Source organism: Pan paniscus, chromosome 5 (assembly GCF_029289425.2).
Source record: "Pan paniscus chromosome 5, NHGRI_mPanPan1-v2.0_pri, whole genome shotgun sequence".
Lineage (NCBI taxonomy): Eukaryota > Metazoa > Chordata > Mammalia > Primates > Hominidae > Pan > Pan paniscus.
The window spans coordinates 69719517-69747318 of NC_073254.2; the positions used below are offsets into that span (position 1 = coordinate 69719517).

General features: G+C 32.7%; 1 protein-coding gene across 1 annotated transcript in view; it reads left to right on the forward strand.

Moving 5' to 3' along the window:
- The window catches only part of HCRTR2 (hypocretin receptor 2), a 119512-nt gene that overhangs the window by 86198 nt on the left and 5512 nt on the right, over positions 1-27802 (forward strand). Inside the window, exons 4-7 of the mRNA XM_024929204.4 lie at positions 1777-2020; positions 10415-10530; positions 24096-24316; positions 27079-27200. Coding sequence (XP_024784972.1) covers positions 1777-2020; positions 10415-10530; positions 24096-24316; positions 27079-27200 — 703 coding nt within the window. The remainder of the gene's footprint in view (positions 1-1776; positions 2021-10414; positions 10531-24095; positions 24317-27078; positions 27201-27802) is intronic.

A 27802-nucleotide genomic window follows, 5' to 3' on the forward strand; every position in this document is an offset into this window, starting at 1 on the left:
GGGTCTTAGATCTCTTTCACTCATTTGTACCTATAATCAACATATCAACAAGAAAGGTCCTCATGTAAAAGACAGAGATAACTACCCTTTCCACATATTATGAGATCAATATAACCAGGACAGAAAAATAGAAGAAGATGACTGGACTATATCTACTGTCTTCAATTAAGGCTCACCACTATTAATGGATTAACAAATATTTGTTTTAAAGACACATGCAAGTATACGTTCACTGCAGCACTATTCACAATAACAAAAACGTGGAATCAACCTAAATGCCCATCAATGATAGACTGGATAAAGATAATGTGGTACATATACACCATGGAATACTATGCAACCATAAAAAAGAATGAGATCATGTCCTTTGTAGCAACATGAAAGGTGCTGGAGGCCATTATCCTTAGCAAACAAATGCAGGAACAGAAAAGCAAATACTACATGTTCTCATTTATAAATGGGAGGTAAATGATGAGAACACATGGACACATAAAGGGGAACAACACGCACTGGGGCCTTTCTGAGGGTAGAGGGTGGGAGGAGGGAGAGGATCAGGAAAAATAACCAGTGGATACTTGGCTTAATACCTGGGTGATGAAATAATCTGTACAGCAAACACCCATGACAGACATTTATCTATGTAACAAACCTGCTCATGTACCCCTGAAATTAAAATAGAAGTTGAAAACAAAATATTTCTTAAATGCATAATGGATATCAAATGTTGTATCAGATATTGGGGACACAGTTGTGAAAAAAACAGAAGCAGTCCCTCCTACCATAGAGCTTTGTTCCAATAGAGAAAACAGATGATAAATAAGCAAATTAAGCAAATAATTTACTACATTATACATGCTGAAAGAAAAATAAATAACAATCTGTAAAAAAAATGTAAAAGAAATCAGAAGTCTTTTTAAAGGGAGAGGGGATTCTGAGAGTGATATCAGAATCAATATTTCATCCAGTATAAGAGAGCACATTGAACATAATTACATTAACTAATAATGTGGATATAGGCATTTTTAACATTTTTTTGTTGTTATTTCCTTAAAGTGTCAAGTTAAAGAATGATTTGTGGCATTGTTAATTATATACAAATTTTGACTGGGTGAACTTACCTAGTTTTTGGAATCACATTGACTAGGCTAGCAGTGAGCAAACTGTCATAAGGAGATCCGCATACAAAATTCTCTTTTAATATGACTCGTAACTTTCCTTGGGTGCTACATGTTGAAAATGCACTGATGTACAAATAGCCCTTATTATTTGAAAATATGAAATAAGCTACCCATAATTTAAAAATGTTAATTAAATATAATTTCAATCAAATTTCTATGTGGTAATTTAGAAGAAAGACATATTATTCTTTATAATTGAGGCTTTTCCAGTTTGGACTAAACATATGTGTTTTTTTTTTCTATATGAGGGTATGATTTCTTCCAATCAATGGAAAAATTACAGGACAAAATAATTACAGTAATTATTTAAAGAATGCCATATTATAAATTAAGACACTTGGAGTAAAAAAAGATTGCAAAGTTTTCATCATACCTTTTCATGTTTAACAATAAATTTACATTTAAAAGTATATTTCTAATATTTTATTTTTGTGATATAATTTCTTTTTAAATAGAAAGCACTTGCATGGATTGTTTATTTTGGCAGCTTTGAATTTGCTTATATGTTCTGATTACCTTTCTCATATAGTAAATATATTAAGAGTAATTCTTTTAACAGCTGGTGCTTCTCTATTACTATGATCTTTCTTTTCTCTAGACCGTGTCGGTGTCTGTGTCTGTCCTCACACTGAGCTGTATCGCCTTGGATCGGTGGTATGCAATCTGTCACCCTTTGATGTTTAAGAGCACAGCAAAGCGGGCCCGTAACAGCATTGTCATCATCTGGATTGTCTCCTGCATTATAATGATTCCTCAGGCCATCGTCATGGAGTGCAGCACCGTGTTCCCAGGCTTGGCCAATAAAACCACCCTCTTTACGGTGTGTGAAGAGCGCTGGGGTGGTAAGTACCTTATGGCCCATCAACTGACATTTATATTACAGCAGCAAATTGAAAATTGGATTAGCACAGCCATTGTAAAGCTGGGCTTATATATTTTACTGACATTTGTGAATACAGTTTTGCAAGAGCATGAAAACCAACTTGAATTTCAAAACAATTTCACAGAATAACTCTACCTATCTGAATCCTTTGGAAATGTTATCTATTATTTTCTCATTTTCATATCTTTCGGATAGGAGATGAAAGGAGATTATTCTACGATTCAGATTTGATTATTTTAGTTTTTCTTAAACTCCTTAAACAAAAAGCAATATGGAATACAAATCCAATTATGTATTCTGGAATGATCCACGATTTATAAGAAGGTTCAACACTGTGTTGTCTAGTGTCAGGGTCCCTAATGGGCTTCAAATACAACTGAATTTTTTCATTTTAAGACCATGTCCTGGATCACATGGTCCTGGGAACATGGCCAGAGTCAGCATGTGGTTCTCTAAGTCAAATAATCCAAATTTGTTTTCTATATTCATAATACATTATTGCTACTCGCATAATTATTATCCAGTTTAAGAATTATGTTAATTATGAATCAATCTGGTTTCCCATCTGACAAATATGATGTGAAATTTAAGCAATCAGGTTTGAAGGCTTTATGTTTCTTTGGTTAGAAATTCTTAGAGTCAGTCTGAGGTTTTTGTGTAACAGTGAGAATACTGCTATCAACACCTGGTGCTAGCACAAATCTGGGCACAGGAAAGAATGACAGAAAATAAAATAACCCTGCATTTCAGCATAGCATGCACTGATTCCAATATATCATATGAAATATGTATTAAAAAAAAACCCAATCTGACCTCTTCTAGGTAAGTATACTAAAGTGGCTGATATTTAGAGAATTCACAAGTTAACATTGTTTTTTATTAGAAAGATGTATCAAAACAAGCAGTGCACACCAGGGACTGATTAAGGATAATATTCTTAAATATTGTAATCTTTGAATTTCTGTTATTTCCTACCTTGGTGTTTGTACTAGAACACCGAAAGGAAAAAAAGCCAATCACTGATATATTAGGCATATACTACAGGATATATCTACAGCAAGATAATATTTAAGAGAGGCTGGGATTATTTCATATATTGTTGCAAGACCTATAATAACTAAAATTTTATAATTTGCTTTATCTATTACCCCAAATATCAAATATCTGTCTTTTATTGGGATTTACTTTTCCTTTTTAACATTCCAACTTTTTTTTGCTGTATTTTTCTCTGTATCATTTTCAGTTTTTTCCAATTTTCCAAATTAATAGTGCAGACAAAAAAAAAATCAATGGAAATTTCCAAAATGGTAGGAATATTTATGAAGTGTCTTATGTCCCATTCTTTTAATGCTCAAACACCACCTTGAGAACTTAGTATATGTCAGGCATTGTGCCCACCTGGAGAGAAACAGACTCTGCTTACGGGAGCACACTCTATATAATAAGGCTCAAAGGCCAATAAACAAATTTTTATAGGGTACTCAGTATTGTAATATATTTATATACAAAATGCTGAGAACACAAATGAGAGAACAAACTCAGTTCTGGCCATTTGCACAAAAGTTTACAGAGGAACTGCTAACATTCCAGCAGAACATTAAAGATAAGCAAAAATTCTCCAGACTGAGAAGAGGGAAAAGGATGTCCAGAAAGCAAGAAAATCCACATCATGGATACTACATTACAAAGCAGAAAGAAAGTGAACCAGCACTTGTAGTTTCTGGAACATAGGGGCAGGTAGTGTAAATAATTGAATTTTGAAAGAAGATGGGTTGGGGACTGACTGTGACATGTCTCTTATACGATCCTTTTACACTGATTTATATTTAGAAAGCCTAAAAAGGTCTTTCTCAGAATCCTATATTAAACTCGAGACTAAATTTAACCCTAGAAAGATTATATTATTTTTTCAAGATTGTGAAGCAAATAGGTACATTTAAATCTAAAGCTTCCAACTTGTAAGTTGGGATTCCTTAAGTTTTATAGGGATTGCAATTAGATAAAATATAAAAATATTTTTCAATATGTGTCAGCAGTATTTTCTCTAATATTCCGGCAATTAGTTTCACTTATATGTTTATGGGTTGCTTTTATAAGCTTTTCTTTTTTTAATGTTTCCCTGAATAATCAAGTAACAGTAACCTCCATTAACAAAAAGATTGCAAAGTCATGGATTCCTGTTCAGTTATTATGATTATGTAAATAGACGTATGATTTTTAAATTACCTCTGAGTGGTAAATATAAATACATAAAGCTCATTTCTACTCTGATATTTTATTACATAACTCTAGCATGGACATTTTCATTAAAAAAAGGAAACAATTGTTGAATATGTAAAAACCTAAACTTAGCCTTCAGAAGTCATTTAAGAAAACTATTTGAAGGTGATTTTATAATAGCCTATAATTAAATGCTTGTAAAGACTAAAATTAAGTATTATTGGACTGAATTGATTAGCTACAAAATCCAACTTAGTAAAAGCTATACAGTCATTTAAATATTAAATGAAATTGCTAAGAATATTTTTAAGAAAAAATAATTCAAGGCAGATTTTTATCTTTCTTATTAGATATTTATTATGATGATTTCTACATAGCGTGTAAAATCATTGTTCATGTAAACTATTTATAAGTCCATGTTCAACTTATAATGTTAAACCTTTGTATATGTGTGATTGTCACAACTTTTTAAAAAACCATAGGAAAGTATATTTTACAGTGTCATCTCTCTAAATTCAAATATTTTTAAAGGCCAACTGTCATTTAGCCTGATTTTTAAAACTATTGTAAAATATCTTCTATTTGAGATTAATTCATAATCTGTGTTTCTTATCTTTATTCTAAGTTAAATCAATAATGTAGTTATAAAAGTAGAGAGTAGAATCATAATTATCCTACAACCAATGTGGCAGTGGAAAAAAATTTGGAAAAGCAATTTGGTCAGTTGATACATATCTATCAAATAACTTTTGGAAAAGTTCTGTAAATGCTGTTTTACTCATGGTGCAAAATAACTGAGAACTCTGTCTAACTAAAAAATTTACCAGCAATATGTAATTATATATGGATAAATGATTTCTAAAACTAATTATATTCATTATTGCCTATTACTTCTTCATAAAAAGAACCATAAGCCATGATTTCTGGCAGACACACACAACACTCAAGAACATATAAATAATGTAAATACTTATTTTAATAATCTTTAAAATATACATTTGTATGTGTTCACTGTTTGCTTCAGTCACATCATTTCATACTTCTAAAATTATTAAATTAACCCACAATTTCTTGCTTGCTTGATTTGTAAATGCATAGTTCTACAGGAAAGATCCTATAAAAGAAATTCTTTGCTGCGTGTGGTGGCTCAAGCCTGTAATCCCAGCACTTTGGGAGGCCGAGATGGGCGGATCATGAGGTCAGGAGTTGGAGACCAGCCTGGCCAACATGGTGAAACCCCGTCTCTACTGAAAACACAAAAATTAGCTGGGCATGGTGGTGGGCGCCTGTAATTCCAGCTACTCGGGAAGCTGAGGCAGGACAATCGCTTGAAACCGAAAGGCGGAGGTTGCAGTGAGCCGAGATCATGGCACTGCACTCCAGCCTGGGCAAAAGAGCGAGACACCATCTTCAAAAAGAAAGAAAATAACTCTTTTTGTACACTCAATCAAAGTTATATTTTCTTCACTATTCATTCATCCAGTGTTTAATTAGCATGTACCCTTGGTCAATTGTTCTGGACACTGGAGATTAGTAGCATCTCTCTTTTTGAATATTACTGACAAATTGTCCTTTGGTAGGCTAAAAAAAAATGGAACCATTTTTACAGTCAAAGTAATTATGGCATCTGGCCTATTATGAGGTTTGAAAGGTTTATATGTGTATATATATGTGTATATATACACATATATATATGTGTATATATACACATATTTATATGTGTATATGTCTATTAATGGGAAGATTTATTAAACATATTTATTAGGGAGAAGATAGTAAAACATATTAAAGATTCAGGTAAACTTAATGAACCCCTAAACTTTGAAAAGACATTCCATGTTGAATATTGGGAAATTATGTTTAATTTACTTGTTCATTCAATTCCTGATAAGTGTACCATGAAAGAGGAATGTTTCTAGTTTCTAGATAATTAAGATAACATGCTGGCTGAATAATGAACCTTAAGTCATCTGAGAGAAATTAAGTTTTGCCTGTCAAATATACAATATAACTCTTTAATCTCTGATTTCAAAGACTAAAGATCCACATTTGTTCCTTATTAGTTAGTTTCATATATATATATAATTTATTTAGATTGTGCTTATTCATCAGTTGAGTAAAAACAGTAATTTTTAATGGTTATCAATATTTAAAACTTTTTTTAATTAAAGTAATGCTTATGTGAAACAAATTTTGTGTAGCTGTATTCTAGGTTATGTACAAATGTCTTAAATACATTGAAGACATTGCTTATGAAGTACAGAAAGACTTCAAAGATATTTTCATCACACATAATTTAAAATTTCAATGGCATATCTGAGTTTTTAATCAGCTTAGACTATCATGTTTCCCTAGTTATCTATTATAATCTCCTTATTCAAACAATCTATCCTACCCTGGAAGGATAATTTTCTTGATCTTTTTTCCGTATCAGTGTTCATTATAATAATGTGCATTTAGCAGTCAATTACATATTTTTTCTAATTATTCATAAATATACCAACCACATAGGAGCTTTTGCTGCCATCTATTCAAAATGCCAAACTGTTATCACAGTGATGCTATCCATAGCTGCAGTGGAAAAAATTTACCTGTCAAATCTACTTTCCTCTATCCACTCAATTTGTCTTATGCAGACAACAGGGCTTCGCAGGTACGTAAGCTTCAAAGTTATATAGATTTTGTAATGAGGAAAGCTCATGTGACACTTCTTCAAAACAAATAAAAGTTCAAAGCCTCTTAAAGGGTGCCTGGGAAGTGCTGAGGTCACTTTCAGATTCCTTTGAAATTGGCCCGCCAAATGCTGTGTAGGCTGTGGCACTTCAAAGGGAAAGACTGTTATTCCTCAAGTCAGAATGCTTGAACGTTATCACTTTTTATGTAACTGGCCTGCTTTACAGGATCAACTTGAAAGAAAGTTAGAAACTGAAGAGGTAGGTGAGTGCTACCTGGGCCAGAGAGTAGCTAAAAATGACACCTCAAATTGGTCTCTTAGACCTGCCAACACATGCATCCTACTGACCCTGCTGAAGATTGCAGCGGATAAAGACATCTAAACCAAAAGAGAAGATGGGTTTAAAAGCATGAATATGGAGAAAATTAGACTCAAACTCAACTGCATCTGAAAGACAGCCTATGGAAATAAGATTGTGGAGGATATTAAACTCATAAATATGTTAAAATATATCCAGCAAGAATCAAATGCATGATTGCTCAATAAATATTATCTATTATTATGACAATCATCATGCTTATTATTGATTAATCCTGACTGTAAACTGCCCTTATCACAAATCTGATCACATAACCAAGCTTTCATGCTTCTACATCCCCTTTATGAAGTAATGAAAAGAATAAAATACATAGAGGTAATAGCATTATTCCTCAACAATACTATGGGATAAACCCCCTTGTCAATAGAAAAGTCAAAATAAAGTATGTAAATTTTAGAAGAAAAACAAAACAGCTCTGTTGTGTTAGCATTCAATTAGAATTATAATGAGTTAATTACATTTAATATCTATGGAATCTATGCAAGATATATTGCTTCCTCTTTTACATTGCAGTAAAAGTAGGTAGACCATTGTGATATATTCGAACACTAGTACAAAAATATCTTCTAAAATCTACAGGGAACTCAAACAAATCAGGAAGAAAAAATGCAAACAATCTTATCAAAAGTTGGCTAAGAACATGAATAGACAATTCTCAAAAGAAGGTATACAAATAGCCAACAAGCATATGAAAAAATGTTCAGTATCACTAAGAATCAGGGAAATGCAAATCAAAACCACAATGCAATACCACTTTATTTTTTTATTTTCTTTTTTTTTTTTTTTGATGGAGCCTCGCACTGTCACCCAGGCTGGAGTGCAGTGGCGTGATCTCAGCTCTCTGCGACCTCCACCTCCCGAGTTCAAACGATACTCCTGCCTTGGTCTCCCAAAGTGCTGGGATTACAGACGTGAGCCTGTAATTGGTGTCTGGCCAATACCACCTTACTCTTACAAGGATGGCCATAATCAAAAAGCCAAAAAATAATGGACATTGGAATGAATGTGGTGGAGAGGGAACACTTTTACACTGCTGGTGGGAATGTAAGCTAGTACGACAACTATGGAAAACAGTGTGGAGATTCCTTAAAGAACTAAAAGTAGATCTACAATTTGATCCATCAATCTCCCTACTCTGGTAGCTACCCAGAGGAAAATAAGCCATGATACTAAAAAGATACCTGCACATGCATGTTTACAGCAGCACAATTCACAAATGGAAAAATATAGAACCAGCCCAAATGCCCATCAATCAATGAGGGAATAAAAAAATGTGGTGTGTATATACCATGGAATACTACTTAGCCATAAAAAGGAATGAAATAATGGCATTCCCAGCAACCTGGAGGGATTTGGAGACCACTATTCTAAGTGAAGTAATTCAGGAATGGAAAACCAAACAATGTATATTCTCACTCATAAGTGGGAGGATGCAAAGGCATAAGAATGATAAAATGGACTTCAGGTACTCAGGGGAAAGTGTGGGAGAGGGGGTGAAGGATAAAAGACCACAGATTGGGTAAAGTGTACACTGCATGGGTGATAGATGCACCAAAATCTCAGAAATCACCGTTGAAGATTCATGTAACCAAACACCAACTGTTCCCCAAAACCTATCGGAATAAAAAATTTAAAAAATACATACATAAATAAATTCAGATTCCCGACATAATATATAAATATATATTATATGTTATATATAATATTATATATAAATATATATTATATGTTATATATAATATTATATATAAATATATATTATATGTTATATATAATATATAAATATATACATATATAATGTATTATATGTTATATATAATATTATATATAAATATATACATATATAATGTATTATATGTTATATATATTACATATAAATATCTATTAATATCTATTATTTATATTATATCTAAATATATAATATATAACTTATTATATGTTATATATTTATATATAAATAAAATATGTACTATATTAATATATGAATATACCTAATATTAATATACAATATATAAATTTATAAATATATAATGATTATATATTATATAATATATAAAATATATATTATGTAGGGAATCTGAATTTATTTATGTATTTATGTATATATATAAGGTAGGGAATATATATATATGTATTAGGTAGGGAATATATATATATATATCTTCTAGAGCATTTACAAAGTTAGTAATCAATATAATTTAGAAAAGCTAAAATATTAAACCACAATGCCATGAAGTGATTAATCGACTTATTCCTAAGTGGCTAATCTGTGATGTGTATCACTTGTGTACATAGGATTAATTATAAATAAAAAATTACTACAGTCCTAGAGGTGTTTATGCTTAATAAGTGAGAAAATATTCATATTGGATTGGAGAAAATAAATGTTATAAAGCCTTAAAATTCTCATTTTTATTAAAAGTATATACATGTATTTTTAATAAAAGCATACACACACCACAGACATACTATGCTTAAAGAGGAATTTTGTATATGTTCCAATAAGTCAACAAAAATAATCATTGTCAAATTTTTATTGTATTTAGTTTTCAAAATTTTTTTCACATTTGTATGTGGAGATACAACTGAGAATAGCCTCCCATTTCTCAGGGAACTTACATTCTAATAAGGAACAACCAACTGAGTTTATATTTTCTTCCCATTTTAACCAAAGCATTAGTTTTTAGGTTTTCATTGATTCATGTCCCTTTTTGTAAATAAAAGTTTAGAACAACCCAAATTAATTTTGTTAATTAGCCAGATGTAATCAAGTCAAATAAAGGGCCTTTTAATAACTGAACACTTGACTTTGGGTAGCACAGATTAAGAAATAGCTAATGCTTATTTTTCTGAGTACATTAAGTGAAATTACAACTTCACATTTGGCATGTGAATACCCATATACTGAGTAAAATAAGTTGTTAAATATTATGAATTATTTTTCCCCTTTGCATACATAATATGACAATGAAATCATATAAAAGGTAAATATGCACTTTGAAGAAAAGCATTGACATGTATCTTTTTTAAAAGTCCATCAATTGTAACGCAAGGTTTTGTTGTTTTGACTTTCATCCTAGGTGAAATTTATCCCAAGATGTACCACATCTGTTTCTTTCTGGTGACATACATGGCACCACTGTGTCTCATGGTGTTGGCTTATCTGCAAATATTTCGCAAACTCTGGTGTCGACAGGTATATAGTTTCAAATATTTTGCGTGCATTATTTCTCCATACATAATTTGTTATTTGTTATTCCTTCCAAATAATTTGTGCTTTTTTTTAGGATGCACTTATAAACAAAATTTAAGAATGCATTGAACCAATATAACATGTTCAGAAAAGTATTATATTGTGTGTTCTTTTAAAGTAATGAGAACCCAGACATAGAAATATGTCTAGGCATTTTTAGAGTAATATTCAGGAAATGTATTTTATAAACTGATTAAGTACTTTACATTTTAAATAAAATTTAACATCTGTGATTAATTGTCTTTTGTCTAGGAATAACATTAATTCCGCTTTCTATGAGAAATAGCAAATAAAAATTCCTTTAGAGTTTTTTGAGACTCTCTGAAAGGTTATATTTTTAATCAGATTTATTTAAAACATTGGAACATATAGGTTAAATATCCAACTTCAAAGATCTTATTTTTTAGAATATTATAAGAATCAGGCAGAATGTATAATTTTAAAAACTGTATATAATGCTGATTTGGGGTTACTACACTTTGTTAGATAATTCTGCTGTATCAGTGAATGCTTGTATTCATTCACTGAGTTATTCATTCCTGAAATATATATCATGAACTTTTCACATACATGTCTCACAAAAAAGCTGAAAATTCTACTTTTTGCCATTGAGGAATTCATAGTCTACAGGAGGGGCATCATCAGATGCGGGGTGAAAATTACTTTAAATATAAGCACAGAGAATCAGAGCAAAATGTACTAAAACCGTATCTAATACAGGAAAGGTAACATTTAACTTAAACCTTGATGATTTGGAGGATATCACCAACAAACACATTTAGTGGTTTGTAAGATAGAGACAAAAAGGATATGGCTCAGTCTCTCCCATTTTGTAAAATGTATCTTAAAATGCCACAATTCTTAGAGATGTATTTCTCTCGTTCTCTAAACTTACTGCCAATACTTACTTTATCAGGCTTGTGGAAGGACATGCCATTAGTCTGTTTTCTCTGACACATTTTATCCAACTGAAAAGATTTACTGGAGTCACCTTAATTCATTAAAAAGATTTCACAAACACTTTATTTGGTCTTTGAGGATGTGTCTTTGTTTTTTTAATCAACACTTGTTATTCAATGCATTTTTCAAGATCATCTTTCACTGACTGGATATGAGTAACACTCATTTTTTTTTAACACTATATGGCTCATAATTTCAATATTTTCTCTTTTCCTCTGCTATTACAAAGAAGTCATTTCTTTTATGACCTTATAAGTGAAACCAGTAGCAACATTTATTAACATTTCGTTTCCCATCATTTTTTACTATAAAAACTAATGTGGACCACTATAAAACATGAGTGGTGATTTTCTAGATGTTGGTGACAGTTTTCTCAGCACTATCCACCTCCCTATGAAGCCAATGCTTATATTTTAGGGTGTTTGTTACTGCAGCATCCTGCTTCCTAGTACCTATTATTGTATCTGTCAGGTTTGGCTAGGTTATTATTCTTCTATTAAAAAATGTGGTTTGCAACAACAGTTCTGTTTCACTCCTATTACAGGTCAGTGGGGAGGGCTGGCTGGGGCACTGTGCTCCATTTGTTTTCTCATTCCAGAACCTAGTCTGAAGAAATGGCACTTTCTGGGACATGCCATTCTGAGACTGAGAGAAAAAGAAAACTGGAAGAAAAGTATATTTTCTCTTAATGTCTTTTATGAACCGGCATGCGTTATACATCTCACTTTTCATTGGCTAAAACAAGTCACGTGGTTAAACTTGATCATGAAGAGGGGACACATTCTTCTCTGACAGAAAGACATCACACATCACAGGGCAATGGGGAGCTTCCTACAAGCTGGGGATGAATGATCTGGAATGATACACTATAGAGAAGTCCAAAACACAAGGGCCAGACTGCATGAATTTAAATCCTGACTCCACCACGTAGTAGTGACATGAATTTTGTAAATGGCTTAAATTTTTGTGACTCCCTTTATTAACTTTAAAATGGGGTTGTATAGCATCTTCCTCATAGGTTTGTTACATGCATTCAGGTGTGTCCAAGGGAGAGAACACCGTCGTGGGTTCTCAGTTTCTATTTCTATTTGGGCCAGTAAAACCCCTTCCTATCCCTCTTTTCTGCTTATTACTAGAGACAGAAACTAAAAACCAGGGCTTCAGGCTGCTAAAAGCCTAAAACAAAACAAAACAAAACAAAACTACAACAACAAAATAAGGTGGGTTGGACAAGCTTGCTTAGATGAATTAACTCAAGTGCCTAAATATAGACAGTGCTCATTAAACAAAATATCTTAATGGATGTTGTTTAATAATGGCCTCTCAACTAATTGTACTTATATTTAAATAGCAAGCATGTGTTGAATTGGTATATGTGACTATTTTTTAAAAAATGCACATTGAAATACCAGTATGGTGCTTCTTATTTGTCTGGTTCTTCTACTCTGCTAAGGTAAAGATAGTCTCACTGTCATCTTTGTATCCCTATAAATAGCACGTGCTCAGCACACATCAGTTGCTTTTTTCATAAGAACAAAGTGAGTAGAATAGGAGAAAGTGCTGGGAAAGTTTAGAGAGGACATAGAGAATCTGTTGCCCAGTTACTCCGATAAACATTTGTAGAAATGGATTAGAATCTGAAAAATTTCTTGAAGGGGAAAAAGCAATTAATGAGCATGTAGGAATAAAGATATTTTAGATTTAGATTCAGATTTTGTTGGGGAATGTTCAGTGTTAAGATTATCCCCTATTTCCTTATTTTTACTAGTTAGTGTGCATTGTATAAAAGATATGCTTATAATTTCTTATTCATTTATTTACAAATTGACATACCTTTAAAACTCTTTCAAGGTTGCAATGTATCTGTCTTGTTACTTTTACATGGTAAAACTTTACCATGATACCATGGTTACCCTAAAGTTTACATGGTACCATCAGAGAAAATGTTTTAAAAAGTTTGTTAAATGAATGAGTGACACCAAAATCCAAACAATTTAATTTTCCACCATTTAAGCATATAGTTTGACATTTCCCAAACTCTAAAATAAATTTTAAAATAAATTGCATCACAGATTCGTAAATAATCCACATTCTTTTCATGAATTATCCTCATTAGTACAAGCCACATGATTCAGAAGATTTGCAGTAAAATGCTTGGGCTGTGAAACTAAAGTCATTTACAAAACAGATTGGAATGGAAAATACCAAGTTCAGCTGAACTCACTTTAGCAGCCACAATAAAGTGAATTAACCCCAAATGTGTGATTACATAGAATTCTGCTTTAGCAACTCTCAATTTCCAACTGTTAGTGTCTATAAACAAAGTTGTAAGGCATTATGTGTGCCATAGGCTACATCAAGTGAGCCATCAAATGAAGAGCTCGTCCTATTTGCTTAAAATTACAGAGATGCATGAAATCTGTTATGTACTTTTGAATTAGTAAGTGTAAGATTATTAGTGAGCAAATTGTGTGTCCTTGTCTGACTTTCTCAAGAAGTTTAAGCCTCATTAAAAGAATTAGCTAATGCATTGCTGTGAACTACTTAAATTCTCTCTCTCTCTCTTTTTTTTTTTTTGGCAATTCGACTCAGAGTACTCAGGAAATTCTACAGATTATTTGCTAAAACTTATTTTTTTAAAGAACTTAGCTTGCTTGACCCTTTCATTTATCTGTCAGCATTTTTTCTAGTTCAGACCCTTCATATAATTCAACACTAAATCTTAATCGTCATGTGCTTGTGTTAATTTATTTCACATTTATTAAGCACATACTCTGTGTCAGCTATGGTGTGATGTACTGAGGATGGACTGTAATAGATATTTGGGTCTGAAACTATAGTTCAGCTTTTCAGGGCCTTTGAAAGACCTTCTTGTTCCCAGCTCTTATCACAAAGTTTTCTGCTGCTCTTTATTCAGCACTCTTCTAAGAGAACTTAAGATAAATAATATTTGATGATGACAAATCAGTCTAGTGTGAGAAAATAGGCAGCAAACAAATTACAATTGCAGGGGCAGAATCAGGAAGGCAGTAACTCGAGTCCATACAAAAAAAAATAAGGAGCACCTGTAACGGTAACTACATAGGTAAATACTGTAGACAGAATAAACATATTTATCTTCTGTTATCTGATGTAAAGAACAACTGCATAAAATAATAGCTATAAAATTGTGAAGATTCATCTTATAATGTATACAGATATAATTCAAAAAAGGAGGAGGAAATGGAGCTATATTGGAGCAAATTTGTTTTATACTATTGAAATTACATTGGCATAATCTAAGCAGCTTGTTTAGATTAAGTTGCTAATTTTAATTCCTGGTGTAACCACTAAGAAAATAATTTTTTGAAGAATGTAGAAATATAGGTAAAGTAACAAAAGAATTAAAATAGTATACAGAAAATATTTAACACAAAATAAAGCAGTAGTCCTAGAGGAAGACAAGAGATACAATATATATAAGTCACAAATAGTAAAATGGCAGATATATATTATATTTTCTTAATAATTAGATTAAATGTAAATGGATACAATACTTCAATCAAAGGGCATAGATTGACATAATAGATAAAAACCAACCAATAATTTAAAAAACCCATGATCCAACTTTATGCTATCTACAAGAGACATACCTTGTATTCAGATATACAAATAGGTTAAATGTAAAATAACAGAAGAAGTACTAAAATAATCACAAAAAGGGAGTTAATGTGGTTATACTAAAATTAGACAAAATAAATTTTAACAAAATATTACTATACATAGAGAGGGACATTTCATAATGATGATGGAGTTGATCCATCAGGAAGATATAAAAGTTGTAAACGTACATGCATTTAGCAACTGAAACCCAAAATATACCAAGCAAAAAGTAGTAGAATTAAGGAGACAAGTAGGCAGCTAGACAATTATAGTTGAAAATGTTAATACTCACTTGCAGTAATGGATAGAAAACACAGGCAGGGTGCGGTGGCTCACCCCCGTAATCCCAGCACTTTGGGAGGCCGAGGCGGGTGGATCACGAGGTCAGAAGATTGAGACCATCCTAGCTAACATGGTGAAACCCCGTCTCTACTAAAGATACAAAAAATTAGCCGGGTGAGGTGGGGGGCACCTGTAGTCCTAGCTGCTCAGGAGGCTGAGGCAGGAGAATGGCGTGAACCCGAGGGGTGGAGCTTGCAGTGAACAGAGATCGTGCCACTGCACTCCAGCCTGGGCAACAGCAAGACTCCGTCTCAAAAAAAAAAAAAAAAGAAAAAGAAATAAAGAAAAAACAGGCAGAATAGCAACAAGGAAATAAAAGATTTATACAAACTATGAAACCACTGGGCTTAACAGATATTTTAGAACACTCCACCAAAAACAGAAGAATGCATATTTATCCCATTTGCACATAAAACATTTTCCAGGTTTTCTGACTAATGTCAGAAACAAGACAAGTATGTCTGCTACAACCATTTTCATTCAATGTTGAACAGAACTAATTCTTTCCAGGGCAAACAGGCAAGAGATAATATTAACAATAATAAAAAATAAAAGGCATGACGATCACAAAATAAGAGGTAAACTATTTCTACTTATAGGTTATGTGATATTTTATATAGAAAATCCTAACGAATTATTTTGCAAAAAAATACATTAGAACAAATAAATGAGTTCAGCTAGTTTTCAGGATGAAAGATTAATATACAAAAATCAATTTCATTTTTATACATTAGCAAATAAAAATTTAAAATGAAATTAACAAAAAATTTAAATAGCAACAAAATTAATCAAATACCTAGAAGTAGATTTAATAAAAGAAGCTTAATAAAAGACTTCATCCAGGCTCGATTGCTTATGCCTGTAATCTCAACACTTTTAGGAGACTGAGGCGGGAAGATTATATGAGGCCAGGAGATCAAGACCAGCATAGTCAACGTGGTGAAACCATGTTTCTACTAAAAATACAAAAATGAGCCAGGCATGGTGGTGCAGTGCAAGACTATAATCCCAGCTACTCAGGAAGCTGGGGCATGAGAATCATTTGAGCCTCAGAGGTGGAGGCTGCAGTGAGCTAAGACTGAACCACTGCACTCCAGCCTGTGTGGCAGAGTTAGACTCTTGTCAAAACAAAAAAAATTCTTCAACATAAACATGTATATTTAGGGAATGTCCAGAAATTATAGAGACATGGATTCCATGCGGCAGTTATAATTCCCTAAAAAGAGAATTATGAATTCACTGTATTGCTGAGGATTCTAACATAACCACCAAAGATCCAGGGAGAAAATTACCCTATTTTTGTATTTTAAAAGATGCATTTATTAAATGATGTGGTACTAGTCTCTATATAGGCAACAAAAATAATGAAAAGGAAATAGCTCTGGATTATTAAAAATAAATAGTCTGTTAATCAAATCAATTAAATAGATAATGTTCCTTCAACATTTTCAAGTCCTATACATGAATATCATTTACAATCATAATTATTAGCAACTTCAATGAGTAGGCCACAGTTATACAAGTTTCTTGAGTCAGTTTGGAACTATTTCCATTCAAGCAACATATAGTCCATTTCTGTAACATTTTGTTCTCCATCATCATATTCAGTCTCAGAAAGGTTACCAACACAGTCCTTGAATCACATGTAGTACAGGTTAAGCATCTCTAATCCCAAAACCTAAAATTCTAGCTGCTCTAAAATCCCAAACTTTTGAGAGCTAACATGATGCCAGAAGTGGAAAAGTCCCCTGCTACCTCATGTGACAGGTCATGTCAAAAGTCAACCAAAACTTTGTTTCATGCCCAAAATTATTAAAAATGTTATATAAATTTGTTTAAAGCCTATTTGTATTAGGTGTTTATAAAATGTAAGTAAGTTTTGGGTTTACACTTAAGTCACATCTACAAGATATCTTTTTATGTATATGAAAATAATCCAAAATCAAAAAAAACTCACATCTGAAACACTTTTGGTCTCAAGAATTTCAGATAAGGGATATTCAATCAGTACACAACATATACACCTACAATTACAAAATATCATTGAAAAAACTTAAAGAAGGACTACCTAAATTAAAAGATATTCTGTGTTTATGGATTGGAAGATTCAATCTTGTTAAAATAGAAATAATCTTCAAATTAATCTATGAATTCAATACAATTCCTATGAAAATCCCAGATGGCTTTGTATTTTGGACACAAATTGACAAACTGATCCTAAAATTAATGTGGAAATGCAAGGGATAGAGAAGAGCCAAAATAATCTTGAAAAAGAAATGGAAAACTTACTTCCTAATGTCAAATCTTAACAAAAAGCCACAGTAACTAAGATGGTGTGGTACTTGCATACAGTTAGTCATATAGATCAGTGGACTAGAATTCATGGTCCAGAAATAAACTCATATTTATGATTAATTGAGTATTGAAAGGTTTTAACACAGTTCAATGGCAAAAATCATAGTCCTGACAACAAATGGTGTTAAGACAATTGTATATCCACAAGCAAAAGGATGGAGTTGAACCTCACCTCACACCACATTCAAAACTTAACTCAAAATGAATCATAGATTTATATGTAAGAGCTAATCTCTTAGAAGAAAACACAGAAGAAAATCATCATGACCTTGGCTTAACCAATAGGTTCTAAATATGACACCAAAGCAACAAATGACAACATAGATACATTAGACATTATCAAAACAAAAACTTTTGTGCTTCAAACTGCACCATTAAAAACGTTAAAAGTCAGCCCATATAAATGCAGAAAATATTTGCAAATCATATATGTGTTAAGGAATTTGTATCCAGAATATACAAAGAACTCTTATGAATTAATAATTTAAAAAAATTACAAGTAGGCAAAGACTTGAATAAACAATTCTGCAAGGAAGATATACAAATGGTCAATAAGCACATAAGAAGGTGCTTAACATCATTACTCATTAGAGAAATATTAATCAAAATCATGAGATACCTATTCACACTCAACAGGATAGATTTGTTTTAAAAGGCTGTAATCATTATTGGTAAGGATGTGGAGTAATTGGAATCCTCCTACATTGTTGGTGGGAATGCAAAACGATGTAACTGCTTTGGAAAACAGTTTGGTAGTTCCTTAAAATCTTAGAGAATTACCACATTACCCACCAATTCAATCTCTAGTTATAGACCCAGAGAACTGAAGACATGTTTACACAAAAGCTTACACATGAATGTTCACAACAGCATATAATTCATAGTAGCCAAAAAGTGGAAACAACCCAAATGTTATCAATGAGTAAATGGAATAACTAATTGTTCTATATGCAAGCAATAAAATATTATTCAGCTACTAAAAGAAATGAAGCACTGATATATGCCACAAGATTGATGAATCTTGAAAACATACTAAGTGAAAGAAGCCAGGCACAGAAGGCCACATATTACATAATTCTATTTGCATGAAAATGTTGAGAATAGGCAAATATATAGAGCCAAAATAATTTGTCCTTGGCATGGGCTGGCAGAATGGGACAATGAGAAGTGACTGCTAATGGATTTGGAGCCTCATTTGGAGGTGATGAAAATGTTCTAGATTAGATAGTGATGATGTGATAGTTGCACAACTCTGTGAATATTCTAAAAATCATTTTTTGAACCCCTTAAAGCAGTGAGGTTTATGGTATGTGAATTATATCTCAATAAAATGTTTTCTTTTAAAAAGAAAGAACAAAAATGATGGGATATTTTAAAATTTTTAAAATTGAAGAATTTTTTTTTTTAGAAAGTTCTGCTGCTGAAAGCACAGGGAAGCAAAAAAGGTTGAACACATAATTTGACATGTTAATGTAATGAGAGACTATAATAGGAATTATCCACGGGTTGTTTTATCTGTACTTTCTGACTAAAGTTTTTTTCCGTACTTCTACAGACTTTAAAATGGTCCATAGATGTGCAAAAAATGAGAGAACCCATTCCATGAAACCATATATCAAGTCCCAGAGACCAGAGGGAAAACCTTTTTTTTTTTTTTTTTTTTTTTGCGAAGAAGAAGTCATAGACTGTGTGACAGAATAATGTTGCGAGACAACAGATCTGGAGTTGGACAGGGGCAGGAGGCATAGTGAGAAGATCAGGTATTGCAGTTGTCATCCATAAGGGCCATCTGTACACTCTGAAAGTGGAGCTATTCATAGTGAGAATAATGTTAAGAAAAGGAACAAATAAAATTACAGTCCTCGTTATAAGAATTTAGCATGCAAATCTTATCAGAGCAGTACTGAGGTAAACAAAACGTGTGAAGAAATCATGGGATTTAATGTGAAAAACTCCCTCAGTGTTGGAATACAGTCATCTTCATATGGTGGTGGGTGTAAGGGGCAAAGAAAATTTTCATGGTCCCTGCTGAACAGGGAAATGTAAGGGGATTATTGTTTCATAGAAGACCGCCAGTGCCTACCAAATATCTGTTATACTCTATTATGATAAAATGGGTAATGGGTTAAGGAATACCGTAAGGGGAAAGGAGACTTGTCCTACAAGTTTCTTAGCACTTAGCAAATGGAGCAGTCATTTGCTATGCGTTAAAAAATAAGCATCATCCAAACTCTCAGACCCCTCCAGCCACAAACTTAACTCTTTGTTCCTCCTCCTCCCAGATAAAATTCTCAACTTATTTCCATTTGTCATCTTTTACTCACTAACCACCACCTCCACTGATGTCTCAGCCCACTTCAATGTAGCTTCAGCTTTCATCATTACAGTGAAACAGCTTACATGAAAGTTACCAATGGTTTCTAAAGAATATATACTTTTAAAGTTTATTTATTAATCTTTGGGCAGCATTAAGCAATGTTGTTCGTGGTTTCATTGCTCATATACTTTCTTCCTACTTTGATTTGAATACTTTTTGCTTCGAATACTTACCTTTCCTTCCCTGACCAGTAAATGCCACTTTGCTAGGTCTCTTCACAGCTCCATGCTTTTTTTTAGGTAGTCCCTTGCCCAGGCACTTTATAAATGAGGTGAGTATCAAATATATATACACATCAGACTAGTCCTCTGGGATACACACAATCACAAATACACTTAAACACTCATTGTACCTTTATTATAAATCTTGAAATGAGTTTTTATAAGTCTTGCAACCAAAGTTTAAAAAAGAATAAATTCTTTTTTTAAATGGCTTTGGCTATTCCAGGTCTTTTGCACTTTCATAAAAAATTAAAATTAGTACTTTCATTTCCAGAAAAAAGACTGTCGTTCAAAATATTGAACGTGATTAATTGCATTAACTCTGTAGATCAATTTGAGGAGAATTGCCATATTAACAATACTAAGCCTTTTAATGCATGGCCACAATGAATATATTTATTTAGGAGTTCTTTATTATCTCTCTGCAATGTTTCATCATTTTCAGTATATATATATAATGAAATATATATATACTTATACATATATTTTATGAAATATATATATACTTATATATATTATGAAATATATATACTTATATATATAATGAAATATATATATACTTATATATATATATTTTATGAAATGTATGCCTAAAACACATTCTTTTGATATTGAAACTTTTAAAATTTAATTTTCCATTTATTGCTAGTATATAGAAGTATAATTGATTTTTTTGTTTATTGATTTAGTGACCTGCTCCTTGCTAAATTCTTTTATAAGTTCTAGTGGGTTTTTGGTAGATTCTTTAGGATGATCTTTGTAAGCAATAATTTCTTCTCAATAGAACCAATCTGTAGGCATTTTATTTATTTTTCTTTTCTTCTTGTATTGGCTCAAAGTCCAGTACAATGTTGAGTACAAGTGGTGAGAGAAGACTTGATTTTTTGAGTGGTAAGCCAACACTGCATTGCTAGAATAAATCTGATTGAGCAAATGGTATTATCCTATTTATATATTGCAGGCTTTAATTTGATAACATATTTTTAAAGAGCTTTCTATCTCTATTCATGAAGGATATTTAGTTGTTAGCTGTCTTTTGTTGCCATATCTTTGATTATAAAGATAAATGTGGCCTCATGAAATTTGTTGGACAATATTATATTTTCTGTACATTTCATTAAAAGTCTGAACAAGATTGGAATTATTTATTATTTACTGTTTGATTGAATTCATTAATGGACCTATCTGGGCCTGGAGATTTTCTTTTAGCATAGTTTGTAAGTACAGAGTCAGTTTTGGTCATCTTTGTCTTTCAAGGGCTTTGTCCATTTCATGTAAGTTGGCAAATTCATTGTTTATTCATAATATTTTTAATCTTTGTAGCATGTTTGCCTCTTCCTCATAACTTTATCCTGGTCACAAACATTTTTTAAGACAGAGTAGGTTTTAAGGTCCATCACGTACATGCTATTTCCAATTGATAACTGTGGTAATACATTTTTCAGGGTGTATTTTTGTGTTAAATATGATTTATAAAGTTTATTCATAATCGTGAAATAAAAGTGGGGTGCATGTATTTTACTTAATCCTTCTCAGTGCCTGCTTGATTGAAATCTCTGAGATTTACAATAATGTACTTTTAGGGATGCATTAAGGATTACTAGTGCATTGTTCCTGGAGCTCAGTAATGTCAGTTATTCCTCTTAATTTTATACGGAGTTTCTCTGAATTCTCCATGTCTCTACACAGCTTATCAATGGAGAAATTTATGTGTCCTCAAAATGAATGCAGGATTCAGCATCTTCTATCCTTATTTAGATCATTATCTAAAAAGGGCATCACTACATTTTTTTTTTCCCCGATTTCAGGGACCATAGCTTTCTCTTTATGAAAAATGTATTTTTTTTTTTTTGAGATGGAGTTTTGCTCTTGTTGCCCAGGCTGGAGTGTAATTGTGTTATCTCATTGGCTCATTGCAACCTCCACCTCCTGGGTTCAAGCGATTCTCCTGCCTCAGCCTCCCGAGTAGCTGGGATTACAGGCATGTGCCACCACGCCCAGCTAATTTTGTATTTTTAGTAGAGGCGGGGTTTCTCCATGTTGGTCAGGCTGGTCATGAACTCCCAACTTCAGGTGACCGAAAACTGTTTCTAATGGCTGCAGAAGTCATCAGATGCAGAATGTTAATTCTCTCCTTCAGGGGAACAGTCAGTGATAGAATCACTAAAATTTAATTGATCTATCAGAGATCATTTAGAAGACAGTTCAAGATCATTTAGCAGACACATACAGGCTTTTCATGATAGTAGTCTCCTGGAACATTCCAGCATCCATTGCTCATTCTTTTCAGTTATTTTTTAAAATTGCTTTTTAAAATGAGAGTCACAGAAGAGAAAGTTCCTATCTCTCCCCAACCAGTGGGTTAAAAGATTGAGTTGAACCACTACTATGTAAAAAAGATTGTCTACATGACAAGACATACAGAGTGAGAAGAAAAATAATTTATCCGATATTTTCCATTCAAGGGCAGGTTTTTGTTAACATCATTTGCCTCTTCAAGAAAGAAGATGGCCAAAGGAAATGTCATATTAATTTATCTGTGTGGACATATAAGTAAAATTCTGTTCTCAAATTAAAGATTATCGAACAGACTTTGATCTGGTGGTGTAAAAAGCAACAAAATCTATCGAACATCTATTCTGAGAGACCACAAGGACACATTGGTCAGTACTGGTTTGCCGCACAGAGACAGAAAGTAAAAGCTGAATAATCTTAACAGAGCTAAGGTGGCCTTTTCTTGTGTTTGTTGGCACATTTTCCTCTTTAAAAAATTATGCATGCTGAATTTTATTGTTCTGTTCACTAAACCCTATCAATCTTCATGAGCTTACAATTAAGAGAATATTATACTTGGAGGGATTCCCTGCTATTATCAAATAACTTTGAAAAGAAATGGAAAAGTACAAGTTGTGTAATTACTGTTACAAATTCCAGCTATTTGAAATATTAATGTAAGACCGCAAAAAATACTCAGTGGGTTTGTGTGCATTTTAAAGGGCTGGACCACAAAATTGATTTCAAACAATTTCATAACTACAAATAGTGAACAACAAAAAATGCTTGATTTTTTAAAAATATCCTTTCATTCAAAGGTTTGCTTTGTCCGAACTCGAGAAGCAGAAAACCTGAAAAGCTACAGGTAGTTAAGTTCTATCTCTCTGTCTGGCAGCAGATGGCAGTATTGATGCGTGAAAAATCCATAACAGGTTGCTTGACGTTACTTGCTGGGTTTTCCTTTGCTTTAAACTTTGGCATCTGAGCTGAACAAAAATTTCTAATAAGATAATATGGCTGACATCCCTTTATCATTCTCCTTTCCCAAGCTTTGTTCTTTTTACAAGGAAATATCTTTTCCACTTGCAGCTTTCTTTAGACATTGACAAAATTTTGATGTTTTAACTTTTTTTTCCACACAAACTCCTATTTGGCATTCGTCTGAATTAATGCCAAGCACATACTAAGCTCAGCAAATGCTCTGGAGAAACAGGCGCTCAAACCTCCCACACCTCAGGCGTCTGGAAGCCTTTCCTGACTGTGTTTTCTAATTACTTCCCCAAAGTGGAACTTTCCTAAGTCAAATTGCAATAAGGGTCTGTCTCTTCTCCTTTCAGATCCCTGGAACATCATCTGTAGTTCAGAGAAAATGGAAGCCCCTGCAGCCTGTTTCACAGCCTCGAGGGCCAGGACAGCCAACAAAGTCCCGGATAAGCGCTGTGGCAGCTGAAATAAAGCAGATCCGAGCCAGAAGGAAAACAGCCCGGATGTTGATGGTTGTGCTTTTGGTATTTGCAATTTGCTATCTACCAATTAGCATCCTCAATGTGCTAAAGAGGTAAAACTTATCTGTTATTTGAAAATGAAATAGCCTGCCTTTTCTTGATCCTTAATTAACTTTTTTTTTTTTTTTTTTTTTACTAAGCCAGAGAAAAATCTAAACTTTCTGCTTAGATACCTTGTCAGGCCAGATGACTCAGTTATGTTGTTACCAGCAGGTAAGGCGAACAGCCTTTAAGAGTGCTCAGACATGTGCTTTTGTCATGCGTATTCTCAGTTGCATGGCAGACATAAAACAGATGTTTCTCCAATCTCTTCAAGCTAGTTGCTAAACCTTAGATGCAGACAAAGTTCTAATGCGTAACAACTCATTTACAGCTTGCAGTTCTTTCTTGATGAGAACAAACGGGTTTTTCAAAACTTCGTTTCCAAAAACATAGGCAATTATGAGAGAATTATATCTTAAGGATAAAAAGAGATAAGAATCTTATGTTAGTATTCTAATTATACTTAAAAGTGCATTGGCGAGCACTTTTTAAAAAAAGCCATCAAGGCAGATATGTATGTCGAATGTCTAAACAGAAGAATTCATTTCCTGAAGTCACTGAATCAAGCTCAGGGCAGATAGTAATAAAAATCAATGAGGGAAAGTATGCTATTTGCTACAATGCAGGCACAACTATTAAGTTAAAATTTTTTGACCCATGACATGAGCAGCAGATGCAGAGGCAGTGGTACACACTAAACTTCATGGCCAGCCAACTTGATTGGGAATTATCGAAACTGTTCCACACAGACTGGTCCCAAGGCAATACCAATTCTTGTTTACAACAGGCTTCGAACTTAAGCTAGAATTGCTCCTCTCACTTTGGCCTGATTCAGAATCAATATTATATTCCTCACAGCTGGGAACTCTGAAGAACAGCAGCTTTGGCTGGAGTCAGAAGAAGTGGTATAATCAGCCGCAAAGGGTTCTCATTCTCTTTGGCCCCTGTTTTTGATGGTTTAACGGCTTTTTCAATGGAGAAGAAATGGAGAACAAACTTCTGTTCAGTGATACTATTTACTACAGTCACAGCCTTAAAGATATATGATTTTTTTTGTGGCCTGGGTTCTTGAGACATATGCCAGCTCACAAGAAAATAGAAATTATTTTGCCCTCCATATCTTTTTGTGCTTTGCCTCTTATTAATTATTATTATTATTATTGCTAACAGAAATTTAATACAAATTTATTATGGCCACCTGCTAGATACTGTCTTCTGCTTTTAAGAACTTTATAAACATGTTATGTTACTGGATGGGTTTTATTCTTTCTTTCTCTTTCTAATCTTTTTTCTCTTTTAGTCAGTCTAAATTCAATGAAAATTGGATTTACCTCTCTCTGGGTTACGTATTTGGATTTCCTGTATCTCAGAACTTGCTCTTTCCTTTTATTTCCAACTTCTTTTTTTGTCAATAATATATGTCTTATTCTTCTGACTCAAATCCCTTCCTTTCCAAGGAAAACAAATAACTTTCAAAGGAGCAAGGCCATGTTAAATTTAAGATATTTCAAGTTTTGGGGCATTCTACTCTTTTCCACAACATAAAAACTTTTGAAAAAAAGAATTTGAAAATTGTTTTTCTTATTACCACACACATTTTTTTTTCAAATGCTTATATTTATTTATCCTTGCATATGAAATTTGTTTTTTCTTTCTCCCACAAAAACCATTCCTAGCTTTTTCTCCTTAAAACTTAACTTTTTGCCGAATTAGTCAAAACCAATTTCTTTACAACAGTTCAGGTTTGTCCAAGATTTCAAAGACATTTTGAGGTAAAGGGTCATAACATAGTACAAATTTCTTTTGTCCGTATTATTTCACTCTATATAGTATTTTTGTAAAACTCTAGTACTCTTTATACCAGAAATGGTATAAGGTACACCTTATACCAGAAATGGTATAAGGTACACCTTATACCAGAAATGGTATAAGGTACACCTTATACCAGAAATGCATTGTTGTCATGCCTTCTTGCTGTAACACACACACACACACACACACACACTGATACAGACAATCGAAGATGGAGACTTTAGCAGGAAATATATATGATTTTTGGCCTATAATCTTATTGAGTAGCTGTAAGTTATCTGTTATAGGTTAGTGATTAGAATTTATAGATGGAATATTTCTAAGTATGGAGAAAAATTTTTAATAGTCTTTAAGGATAGCATAACAAAACATTTTTTAAAGTTTAAAATAATACATGAAAAATTAACACTCATTAATTTTTAAAAATTACCAAAATTCTGCCCATCGAGAACTGTTTCTTCTCTGGGTATTAAGGAGTCCCAGAAGGCAAGTTTCAGATAGTCCAGGAAGATTGGAGTTGAAGGCATATGATACTTTGATCAATACATAAATGAAAGTAGGAAGAAGTACTTGAAGACTATCATTTAGGAGTGATTTTTAAATGACATACATAATGGAATATTAATACAACATTATTCAATTGTATTTAGAAAGAAAATGAAATAAAGAAGATATATATTCAACTTCCATATTCTTATTTACAAGAAATACTGCATCTGCTATTTGTGGGAGGGAGAGACCCTTCTCTGACCTGATTTGGCTTTTGATTTATTGATTGTGCTGTGGAGGTTCTGTTCAGGCACTGAAGTTATTCTAAACCAATTATGGGGTCAGAAACCAATCTGTGGTCAATTCCTGCAACTGAAGAGGACAGGAGTCAGACCATCCTCTACCAATAGCCTTGTTCACCTTTGAATTTAATTATTTAAAAGACACTTTTCTGTTGTTTCTTTTCCTGCAGAGTATTTGGGATGTTTGCCCATACTGAAGACAGAGAGACTGTGTATGCCTGGTTTACCTTTTCACACTGGCTTGTATATGCCAATAGTGCTGCGAATCCAATTATTTATAATTTTCTCAGTGGTGAGTTTTCAACTCTTCTTCCATAAGCCACAATTGTAACCAAGGATGAGGAATCAATGAACACTCTTCAACTATGTGAGGAGTTTAGTTGCTATGTGAGATATATTTTTTCCCTGACCTGATTTATCTTGAGTTTCTTCTCTTTTGAGGCAAAGTATTTGTTACTGAACTCATCAGAGAAAATGAACTGATTTTTCCATGTCAAACGTATAAGAAATGTTATAATAGAAGAGAAGTAAACATTCTGAGAAATCAATAACACAAAATCTTACATGACATACTTTAAACTCATGATTTACAAAAATATAAAATACTTTGTTCTGTTTTGCCTTGCTATATTATTCCTTTGCCAAAATGTGTAGCCTAATTGAGACAGAATTGGGATCTATTCACTTTTAGATATTTTACTATATTTACGTTTCTGTTGTGAGTATCATCTCTTGGATTTATCTCAATATTTCCCACTGACTACCAAAAATAGTATTACTCCAAAATAACACATAAGTTAAATGATACACACATACATATACGTGTAACTTATACAATTTGTATCTGTTTATGGAATCAATATAATTATAAAAGTCATTTAAGTCACTATTGTT